Raw genomic sequence first — 11,693 nt, forward strand, 5'->3', positions numbered from 1 at the left:
TCAGGGAACACACCTTGTCTTTGTATTCCTAGCACTTAGAATAGTGACTGGAACACAGCGAGGGCTAAATATTTGCTAAATGATTAATGTACGACACATGATTCTAGTGCATTTAATTCACTTCTACCTAAGTTTCTTATATTCAAAATGCCGAGCCTTTCCTTATATTTTTATTCCACAACATTTTTTTCTATTTTGAATTTCCTCAGCATTTAGGTAACAAATCTTATGCTAATATAAATTGCTTTTCGGTGATTCCTTGAAATTTTTCTTTAACCTTTCATTATATACGTTGTCAGCTTCTCGCAAGGCAAAAACGTGACTCTTAAACCTTCCATAGCACACAGACTTAAAGAAACTCAAGCATTCACATAAGCGTGTGGACAGTGGTGAAGTACAGTGCATGCGCATTAGGCAACCCCCCCCCTTTTTTTTTTTTTTTTTTGCTTCTGGACCCATTTTTTTCCTTTGGAGCGTGCGCACCAAGAAAGACAAAGGTAGGGAAAGTGACCAAGCAGTCATTTAGGCGCATGCCCATCGCTAAGGCGTCCCAGGCTGGTGGAACTCCGTGGTGAAGTGGGTGTGGTCTGACTAGGAGCGGAAACCCAATCCGACACAGTGAACTCAGTCCCTCCCTCCCCATGATTGGTTAGCTATCAGTGTTGTGGGGCGGGGAAAGGAAGAGATGGGGTGGTGGAGTGGTGGGGTGGCGAAGAAAGAAAGCTAATCTCGTTTTGCGCAAGCGCAAGTAAGCGACCAGGAGGGGGCGTGAGAGAGTGAAAGGGAGTGTGGAAGCCCTGATGCGCTGGCGAGCGCGAGCTAGGTCGACAACCTTGACGCCTGCGCCGTGGCCCTCAGGGCCCCGCGCGAGGCGGGCGGGTGCTCGGTGCGCCTGCGCAGTAGGCGACGGCGGCAGGGGGAGGTGGAGGCCGTGGAGAGGCAGCGGCAGCGGCAGCAGCGGGTCCCGGGACTGAGGCAGCAGCCGGGGAGGCGGCGGGCGGAAGCTGAGGTGACGAAGGCAGCGGCGGCGGCGGCCGTTTCCCTCACGGTGGCGGAGACCAAGGCGGCGGCGACGGACGGGGAGCGGCCTGGCCCCGGCCCCCTGCTCGTTGGCTGTGGCAGGGCCGCCGTGGGGCCGGCCCGGCTCCCGCCCCCCGCGGCTCCCCCTCCGGCTCCTCCTCCGGGGAGACGCCGGGGGCCTGGCCCGGCCCGTACTCAGACCGCTGCGGCAGCCACCGCCGGGGGAGTCGGAGGCGGTGGCGGCGCCATGGGCGGCCTGGCCTCGGGGGGGGATGTGGAGCCGGGACTGCCCGTCGAGGTGCGCGGCTCCAACGGGGCCTTCTACAAGGTGAGGCGGCGAGCCGACCGGGGACGCCGGTCTTTAGCCCCTTCCCCCCAGCGAGAGCAGGGGAGAGTGGCGAGGGATCGAGCGCTTGGGGCTAAGTCCTGACCCTTAGACCCACGCTCCACCCGCAGCCCTCCTGGAAGTTAACCCCCTTCCTCGGATTTTTGGCCCCTCTATTACACCTGCTTAAACTAACCCCATCTTAGAATGAACGTCAGGGCGTCATTGTGGTTGGATCAGCGTCCCGCGCATCCCCCCGAAGAGACCCTATTTACCCAGTTTGTTGCTGACTTTCCCTGCATCCTAGTAGAAGACATACCTTAGACCTTAACCCATCTTCCGCACAGTTCAAGCACATGGAGAATTCTCTTTATTCTCCCCCAGAAACCCCTTGGGAAGGCCGTCCCATATTAGATTCTTTCATCTCCCTGGAAGAGGCCTCTGCCTACTGGCTCTGAAAGAATTCTCCACTTTCTTCTTATATTGGTATTCCCAACTCAAGGAGAACAGGCGGAATTCATTTATGGCATTTGTTATCTTTGCCCTCAGGAACCCTGGGTTATACCAGTCAAGTTACCTAGTAGCCATAAGGTGGCATCTTTTCACATGACTCTCACCCCACCCCTTTATCCTAAGGCTGATGGTCTACCATTTTACTCGGGAATGGCTTTATATTATCTCACTCTGACCTCAGATAAATTTAGATCAGACCTATAGTTCTTTGATCTTCAAGAGTGTAAACTTCATGATCTGTAAAAGGTTACCTCATGAGTGTTCCTTGTGTTCATCTTAAGGGCTTGTACCTCTAGAACCTTTTGGCTAACTCTTCCAATTTGGGAATCTGATAGCCTGTATTTGAAGGAGAAAGGAACCATCAGCTCCCCTTCCATCAGGGATATGGTTCCTTAGAACTCCTTTTACTGCCTTTTTTATTTGCTCTGAGTCCATTTTCTAGGATGTGTTTTTAATTCCCTTTTAGATAAACTCAGAAAGATTCCCGTCTTGCTTCTCAGGAATTTGTCTTTGTTTGACTGTTGTTTTAAATCTCTGGACTTTATGATCTCAATTGTCCTATAGTCTTTTTCTCATTCTTCTGTTTTACTCTCATTTTGCAAGAGCAGAGAGCTCATCTCATAACATCACTTGTGAAAAGAGTCATCTTTCCTTCACCTCCCCTTAAGCCTTTTCTCAGTTGACTTTTCCACATTTATGCCCACAAAATAATTTTATCCAAATTCTTCCTTGTAAAGACATATTTTACTATAACTGAAAAGGTTCTCATATTTGCCCTTGGAATAGGTTTCTGCCCCAACCTTCAATTTTTTTACTTATTCTAAATGCCTATACATTTCTGCTTTAGTTTCCTAACTAAATTTCTTTATACTAGTGCCTATGGGTATCTATGGACATCCATTGTTACTTGTCCTCTCAATTTTTATCCCCATGTGTCTTGTACTTCATAACCCCAGGAACCGTTTCATTCCATGTCTGAAGAAATTCCCAGTTGATCTATTCTATCATTTTTTCTGCATACTTTCCTAACTCTCGGGATTTTTCAAGCCTCCCTCCATAGCATTTCTGTTTTCTTTGGCAAAAGCCTCTAATTCCTTTCTGAGGCTGACAGAATGTATTTGTCTCTTATAGTCTTCCCCCCCCCAGATTTGTATTAACTTTGTTGAAATACCTTTTCTCAGAAGGTTTTATGAGATTTTCCCAGCATTTGTCCTTTATCTGGTCCTTTCTACTCCCCAATTCTGGGTTCCAAGGAAAGTGACGCTTAAATTGAGTCTGAGATCAAGTCATGATACTTGTTTTTGTTTCAGGAAGCATGGATGCCAAGTATAGCTGGGAAAGATTGGTATCCCATTCAAATTCACTATGCGAGGCTGAGAAAGGAGGTAGTTCCCTTTCCATATGTGTCCAACAAAATCTTAATGAATCTTTCCTTTTTCTTACATGGACTATGTTAATATTAGATCTTAGCTGGGAACAGGATAACTTTGAATCATAGTGTGTGGAGTTGAGCTGAAAGCCAGGTAATGACTTTTTGTTTTGATCTCCTTAGCATTTTCTGCCCCATGTCTCAGTTAAAAACAGTAAGTGCCTAAAATCAAATGAATCTTTATTAAACTATCAGTGCCATATAGATACTTACCTATTTTGACTTTGATACTAATCTGACATTCATGACTCAATCAAAGATAAGTGTGGGTCAAGGAGTGTACACATCTTTCTAGAACTATAAATTTGGGGAGGTCCCTTTATTCCCCTCTCAGAATTGGGTCCTATTGTTGATCTCCCAGAGCAGTAATGCAAAAAATCTCAGATCTGGTATCTAAGTTATCTTGTTGCTAACCCATCAGCTCTCTTTTATGTCAGAACTTAATGTACTTTATACTTTAAACCATACTCTCTCAAAACATATATCTTATGTCATCCAACTTTTCAGACCTTGTCAGGATATCCTAATTTCCATTTCTTTCTTAAGGAATAGGGGCATCCTTGTTTCAATACATGGCTTTCACCCATTCTTTACTTGTTTTTCTCATAGAATTTCTCCTTTGGGACCTAAAGACTGGAAGATAGGTATAGGTGAGGACTAATTTCACATTTTCTAATTTGAGGAAACTGAGGTAACCAGGAGCCAAGAATTCTGTCTTCTTCTGCCTGGTCCTGTGCCCTGTAAATCAAACCCAGGACATGCCAGAGCCATTGAGTCAAGTCATCCTTTGGATTCATTGACTTTCTAGAGATTTGCTCCTCTGCTCCTACCCTCACTTGTTTTATCTTCCCAGTGAGCATGGACTGAACAGAAGTAGGAGCTCTCATTCCACCACTGGTATCTTTAAAGGAAAAGAAAAGAAAAAAGAGGGTGATGTGGGTGAAATTAAGGAGCAGAGACTGGATTGGAGAAAGCTTATTTTGGAGATAATGTGAAGGAAAAAGACCCTAGAAATATAAGAGTGGAGTGCCTTTTAGTTGAACTGCTGAGTAATATGAAGGGTAAACTTCATTCTAAACTCTGCATTTGGGCTTTGGGGGATCATAGTAGCTGGGGGTAAAGGAGGTGATGCTGTGTTCTACCTGGGGACCAACCTGATGTTTTGGGAGAAATTGATTTATCCCTTGTGAATAGTACAGGCATATACTTTGTGAATGAGTAGTTCTAGGAGTGGAAAACTACAAAAGACGAAAGTGATTTTATTCTCTCTTCCCTAAATGTTTTGAGAGAAGCTAACTCTTGATAAGCTATTTGTAAAGTTTGGAGATAGACGTTTGGGATAAAGTGAAGAGGCTGGTTGAAATGTTATCTAGAAATCCAGATAGGCCAGTGTAAAGAGGGGAAGAAGAGACCAGAGATCCAGCATTAATGGTTGTGAGAGGAGGATACTTTAAGAAGGAACTTAAGGCAACAATTCAGGTAAATAGTGAGGAGTAAAAGTGCCCTCACTTGAGTAAGTAATAGGTGTGTATTGATGGAGTTGAATGAAGGGTTGTATAAATATTTGGAGGGTAGGGAAGGACGGCAGAGAAAGCAAAAGCATGGGTAAGCGGCTAGGTCGACCAGGAATCCTGTGAATGTCTTGGCAGTAGTGAGGCCCTAAGAAAATACTGGGTCTTTTCCTACTGTAAGGAAATAGCAATATTATAATTGTTTTTGATTGACTGATTCTAATGAAGTGGCAGTGATACAACTGTGTAATTTTAGTTTTCTCTCCTAAGTTAAGGAATAGGGGCATCCCTGACCCCAAAGCTCAGGGATAGTTTTGTACATTTTGAAACCTAATTTTTTTAATAGCTTTGTTGAGGTATAGTTGATATAGAATGATGTACACATTTAAAGTGTACAATTTGTTAAACTTTGATATTTATATAATAATCCGTCACCATAACCAAAATAATGAACATTTCTATCATTTCCAAGAGTCCTCTGCCAATTACTGATATCACGATACAGTAATTTACATTTCCTAATTTTTGATATAAGTACAAGTAATTCAGTAGAGAAAGGATATTCTTTTCAGTAGATAGTACTAAAAACACTGGATATCTATCAAAGATTAACTTTGATCCACATCTTGTACCATATACAAAATTTAACTCAAAATGAATTATAGCTCTTAAATGTGAAATAAGCTATAAAATTTCTAGCATCTTACATAGGAGGAAATCTTTGCAACCTTGGATTAGGCCACAATTTCTTAGCTGTGGAATCAAAAGCTCAGTCATAAAATAAAAAGTTGATAAATTGAACTTAAAAACATTAACCATCCTAAATTTTGAGTGTGTGAAAAGTAGGAAAATATCAAAAATTGGGAGTATAGGATTGAACATACGGTTTTGACTTCTTTAGTAGGGACATAGAAAAGATGGTGAACAAACTATAGAATCATCTTGTCTTGTGCTCTCAAGATTGGGGTTATATGCAAATTTTATTCTCTTCAAATTATCATAGACTCATGTTCAGAAGTCTCACATCTCTTTAAATCCTTATTTTTCTTTCTGTAAACTATTCATCCTTCTGAACTTCTCCGGTATTCTGATGATCTTCTTAGTGCCCAGTTATTAAGTTTACTCAGGTCTTTTGCTATATTGGGGAGCTAGACCCTTCCGTCTCTTGGCAGATTCAGATGTCCTCTGTGTTCCAGGACAGCCTCATACTGTCTCATGGGATATTCTTAGCCTTACTGAACTCTGTTGGTATTTTAACTGAACTCTGGCACGTTGCTTAGCACAACAGGAAGCAGACAGATAGGGAGAACCCTGTGGGAACTATGTAGACCACCAGCTTCTAGGTTCATTTCATACAGGTGATATTGCCTCTTCTACTTTCTGTTTCATTACTGGATTTTGCCACATTGCCTTCCATGTCAATATCATTTTCTGTCTCAACTTTAACATACATATTCTTCCCTAATACAGCTTTTTCTGAACCTGTCTTTGGATTGTTTCCCCATCTAAAACTAGTATTAAGGCTTCTGAATGATTGTGAATGGCTGAGATGTTGGTAAATTGTCATTTCTTCTTTTTGTTCTGAAATTCATTTTAGGGCTTTGTGAAGGATGTCCATGAAGACTCTGTTACCATCTTCTTTGAAAACAAGTAAGACCCTGGGAGTAGCGAATCCAGCATACTAGGTCCTAGAAGGAGAGTGGAGAAGAGGGGGCAGCTAAGTCCTATGAGGCATGTAATAGGTGGGGGAGAGCCAAGGGTTTGGGTAGACAATTTATGTCTAAACTTAGACAAGAACTTAGACGAAAGGGCTGAAATTAGGTTAAGTTGGCAGACATTTGACCTAGTGTGAGATTCTAGCAAGAACAGGGGACTGCAAGTGTACAACAGGGTCTGGGACTAAACTCTACCCAGCAGAGAAGGTGGACATTGCCCAGCAGAGGCAATAACCCCTACCTGAAGAAATGGGCAACCACATCAGCCTAAATGGGTTTTTTATTTTAGGATTTATTTACTTATGCATACCAGAACTTATACAGGCCAGAGGTGTGGGAGATGAGAGGATTCACCAGAGACAGGGTGGGGAATAGTACAAACAGACAGACTGAAATATACTCCTGAGGGGAGCAGTAGGTGGGCCAGGAGAGAGCTGCCATGCCATGGGGGTCAGCTCCCTGGCCAGGGATCAAACTTGTGCTGCAGAGGCTGCTGCTAGCTTCACAGTGTTGTGCTTTTAATCTGTTGTGCCACCAGCGAGGGCCCCTGGATAGATTTCAATTCACTGTTTCCCTTGCAGCTGGCAGAGTGAGAGACAAATTCCTTTTGGGGATGTTCGGCTACCACCTCCAGCGGACTATAATAAGGAGATTACAGAAGGGGATGAGGTAGAGGTAAGGGCCATGGAGTCCACCCTTTCTAAATGTCACTATTCCTAGAATTTTGTATCTACTAGACCCTGATAAACTAGTATCCTGTGCTCCTCACTAGTCCTTTCATGTTCCTTTCTCCCCAGGCTAAGTTGCTACGTTTAGTCTGGTGGCCTGTGAAACATGCAGCAGTTCCCTGTGAATCCCTGTTGTGGTCATTCAAACTCTTATGGTGCTTCCCAGTTTTAGGGGGTACACTTTTCTTTCATTTATGAGACCACTATCTAAAATCCAGTGCTCTCTACTTTTAATTAGTACTGCCTCTGGTTTCTTTTATCTGATTATCCTTCATCTAGGATACTTCCCCAGTGTCAGTGCTTGTTCCACTCTTTATGTTTTTGGATGGTCTTCAATATCTTTTTTTTTTTTTTCAACTTCTCTTTAGGTTTATTCTCGAGCCAATGAACAAGAACCTTGTGGCTGGTGGCTGGCCCGGGTGCGGATGATGAAGGGAGATGTGAGTGACTACTATAGATCTTTGGAGAATTGCAAAAATAAAGAGTTTTAGTTTTATAAAGGTGGGAGCTAGAATTTTAGGTCATCCACAACTTCTTCTTTTCTCTGGCAGTTCTATGTCATTGAATATGCTGCCTGTGATGCCACTTACAATGAGATTGTCACCCTGGAAAGGCTTCGGCCGGTTAATCCCAATCCCCTTGCAACCAAAGGCAGCTTCTTCAAGGTTACAATGGCTGTGCCGGAGGATCTGAGAGAGGCGTGAGTGTTAGGGGTATCTGAATTGGGGGGAGGGCCCTCTGTACAGCCCTCATCTCTGCCCTTTCCTTTTCAGGCCTCACTTCTAGTTTCTTTTGCTCTCTAGAGCCTTTTTTGCCAAGTATACTCTCAATTCCTGTTTCCCTCAAATCTGTTCTACTACAATCCTTCCTCTTTTGTTAGTTTTCCTGGTGTCTCTCTCTCCCCGGACCTCTGACTACACTGTACAAACTGTCCTCTGAGTGCTTTACTCTTTCTCTGCAGCTGCTCAAATGAAAATGTTCATAAAGAATTCAAAAAAGCATTGGGAGCAAATTGCATCTTTCTCAACATCACAAATAGTGAACTCTTCATTCTGGTGAGTTTTTCCTGCCTGAATTTCACATAGATCCTTTCAATAATTTGTCCTTTTCCCCTTTTAGCCCTTTACAGAAAGGGAGGAGCTAAAATATGCTTATATTTATTTGTCAGAGAGGACATCATTGCTCCTGACCCCCGCGGGCCCAGGTAGCCCTACCTTTCCTTAGTCTTCTTCATGTATGACCTTACTGTTGTTTTAACTTGGCAATCATATTGCAGTCTGGGCTGGGAATTCTCCCTTGGATATGTGGATCTCAAAAATAGTCTGTGTAGTTCTTACCTGTACTAGCTAGTTCCTTGCTTGCTACCTAAAATCACTTTCCTTAAGCAATCCTGTAAGAGACTCGGGGACTGATGCCCAGTCCCTGGCTCTTCCCTAGAATATTTTCAGAGTCAGCTTTAAAGACTGTTCCATTGGTTTCTCCCCAGTCAACAACAGAAGCCCCTGTGAAGCGGGCATCCCTGCTAGGTGATATGCATTTCCGAAGCTTGCGTACTAAATTGCTGCTGATGTCCCGAAATGAAGAAGCTACTAAGCATCTCGAGGTAAGTTTTGGCTCTACTTCTTAGTGCTGAATGATTTTGTTTTCCTCCTCCCTTCCACCCCATCTTTTACCCATGCTCTTTTGTTTACAGAACAAAGGGATTAAGGTCTTTCTGGGCCATTAAACCAGGACAGGCCATTTTATCCCAGACTCCTCCAGATGGTATAGATCCATCATGTTATAATAACAGTTATTTTCAAACTTTTTTTAGCCAGGGGGCCCTTTGATGAAGGGAAATTTTACTTGAAAGCACAATGCATAAAACAGGTCAATCTGTTAATCAAAGCAACTCTAATAGTGGGAGGGAGGGAGGGGTGGCTCTCTACCCAGCGTTCGGCAAATCACCTATGGAGCCTAAACTGCTTTGTGGGACATGTTTGAGAACCATTTGTACATTGAAAAAAATCATTGAACTTGGAATCCTAATTCTTGTTTTGTCAGATAATTGACCTTTGACAAATCAATTGATTTCACTGAGTTTTATCTCTGTATCTGTTAACAGTTATGTCTTTAGGAATTTCTACAATGCATTCTGGGTTCTGACATCTTATGAATGTCAGGTTCCCTTTTCTTGGGTATTATGCCATCCTAGCAAGTAAGTGTATGTGTGTTTCAACATCTGTTTCCATTTATCAAGTGAACTAATCTTTTTAGACTTTTTTCTGAACCTGTGCCCATTTTGTACCATGGTAATCTTACTTCTCTGGGAATGCTACACAGGGCACTGGCAGTTAAAATTCACCATTACCTTCAGCTAATACAAACTATTTGTTCCAGTTCCCAATGAGTAGGCTTCCTGGAGGTAAACTGTGGAATACTCAAGTCTCTTAGGACATGACTGTATTGATCTTTGTGATAATACGTGATCTATGTGATAAACAGCTAAGTTAACCACAAGCTTTTTAAGAATTAGCATAGCTGTTTCATTTTGAGAAATCTTTTATTTTTAATTATTGAATATATGAAAGGCAGAAACTGATATACCCATCAGGCAGTTTAAGAAATAAAATCTTGGCATACTTCTCTAAAAGACATTTGTAAAACATTGTAGATCCTCTCCCTTCCTTCCCTCCCTTCCTTAATTATTACATTCAATTTAGTTCCTTTTACCAGCTTTCTCTTCTTGCCTAGTATAATTCCTTGCTGTAATTAACCCCATTCATCTTGGAAGTAGGAAGTCATGGATTGCAATCTGGAAATGTCTCCTTTTAGCTATCTTTTCTACTAGTTTCTTCCTGGTTAGGACTTGTTCTTCCAGAACCTTTTCTGTCTTCCTGCCCCTGAGACCAGGAATCCCTTTAAGAGCTGACTGAGAAATGAGGTAGTAATACAGTGTTCTCTAGGCTCCTTGTATGCTTTTCTTAACCCCTTGTTTTCTGCTTTTTATTTTGGGGACTGCTGTTAGTTTGTTTAAGATAATAGTTCCTTATGCTTGCATCTTTCCTTGTGAAAAATTTGTTTACACCAGTCATACCTCTTGAAAGTCTGGGAATGAAGTATGTTAGATATAATGAATAGAGGTACAAAGAGTGTGTTTTGTTTAGAAACACACAATGTAGCATTAGAGCCAAATACAGAACTTTCAGTGGTTTCCAGCCCATACTCTGCCCTCATTGTTTCCTCCCCTCCAAGACGTTGGTATTTGGAAGGTGGGAGTATAAAGAAGGGTTTTGAATTCTTCAGACAGCTCCACATAGTGGTCAGCAGACTCTGGCTTTCTTTCCCATAGTTTTCCTTATTGAAATTAGGCAAAGTGTTGGGTATCTGGCACAGGTGTTCTGAGATTCCACTACCATGATTCCTATAGTCCTTTTTCCTCTCAGACAAGTAAGCAGTTGGCAGCAGCATTCCAAGAGGAGTTCACTGTGCGAGAGGACCTGATGGGACTGGCAATTGGGACTCATGGTGCCAACATCCAGCAGGCCCGAAAAGTTCCTGGGGTGACTGCCATTGAATTGGGTGAAGAGACCTGCACTTTCCGCATCTATGGGGAGGTCAGCAAAAGATAACTTTTATCTGGGTCCCTCAGATATAGAGGAGAGGGCTGCCCTGGTGGCCTAGGGGTTAAGTATCATCATTATCACAGCCACAGCCTAAGTTCTATCCTGGCCAGGGAGCAGACCCACATGGTGCAGCAGCCCTCTCCTGTCCTGCCTGCTGCTCCCCTCAGCAGTGTATTTCAGTAGATCTGCCTGTTCTGTCAGCACTCTGTTTGGTGAATCCTCTCACCCCCTACACCTTTAGCCTACACCCCAGTTCTTCTATGCATAAATAAGTATTTTTAAAGAAAAAAATAAAAGATACAAAGAGGAGGGTAAATGGGAAGGAAACCTGCATCATGGTGACCTTCCCTCCCTTATTTGAGTGGCAACACATTTTTTAAAAGCAGTAACAGGAATATCATTGTTTGAGAACCGTATCCTCTGCTTTAATGATGACTCCCCACTGCTCTTCCGTTAGACTCCTGAAGCATGCAGACAGGCCAGAAGCTACTTGGAGTTTTCTGAGGACTCTGTGCAAGTGCCCAGAAACCTGGTTGGTGAGTTGGGGATAAAGTGTATATGTATGTATGACTGCAGCTTGAAGGCCAGATGTGAGATTCTCTAAAGCAGTTCTGGACTTCACACCTCCATGGACTTTGTTTCACAAGGATAAAACAAATTGTCTACTACAGCAGGAGTGACAGAAATGGAAGAACAAATACATTTCTAGTGACTTTAGTATATTGTCTTGTGGAAACTCACCAAAACCTAGTAACATGAGAATGAAATAGACAGATCCCTATAAAGGAAAATGGTTTTTTATCTTAGGTTTTCATTCTTGTTTATTTCCTGTTCCTTTTTTTTTTTT

The 11,693-nt window shown here is 42.7% G+C and overlaps 1 protein-coding gene across 1 annotated transcript in view; it reads left to right on the top strand.

Annotated features, from left to right (window-relative positions):
- Positions 1-888: 888 nt before the first annotated feature.
- FXR2 (fragile X mental retardation, autosomal homolog 2) overlaps positions 889-11,693 on the top strand; it is a 13,987-nt gene continuing 3,182 nt past the window's right edge. The window contains exons 1-9 of the mRNA XM_004684642.2: positions 889-1,348; positions 6,396-6,448; positions 7,095-7,188; positions 7,610-7,681; positions 7,793-7,941; positions 8,203-8,296; positions 8,728-8,844; positions 10,667-10,837; positions 11,304-11,382. Coding sequence (XP_004684699.1) covers positions 1,268-1,348; positions 6,396-6,448; positions 7,095-7,188; positions 7,610-7,681; positions 7,793-7,941; positions 8,203-8,296; positions 8,728-8,844; positions 10,667-10,837; positions 11,304-11,382 — 910 coding nt within the window. The 5' untranslated portion in view covers positions 889-1,267. The remainder of the gene's footprint in view (positions 1,349-6,395; positions 6,449-7,094; positions 7,189-7,609; positions 7,682-7,792; positions 7,942-8,202; positions 8,297-8,727; positions 8,845-10,666; positions 10,838-11,303; positions 11,383-11,693) is intronic.

Source organism: Condylura cristata, unplaced genomic scaffold (assembly GCF_000260355.1).
Source record: "Condylura cristata isolate star-nosed mole 26May11 unplaced genomic scaffold, ConCri1.0 scaffold00017, whole genome shotgun sequence".
NCBI classification, from domain to species: domain Eukaryota; kingdom Metazoa; phylum Chordata; class Mammalia; order Eulipotyphla; family Talpidae; genus Condylura; species Condylura cristata.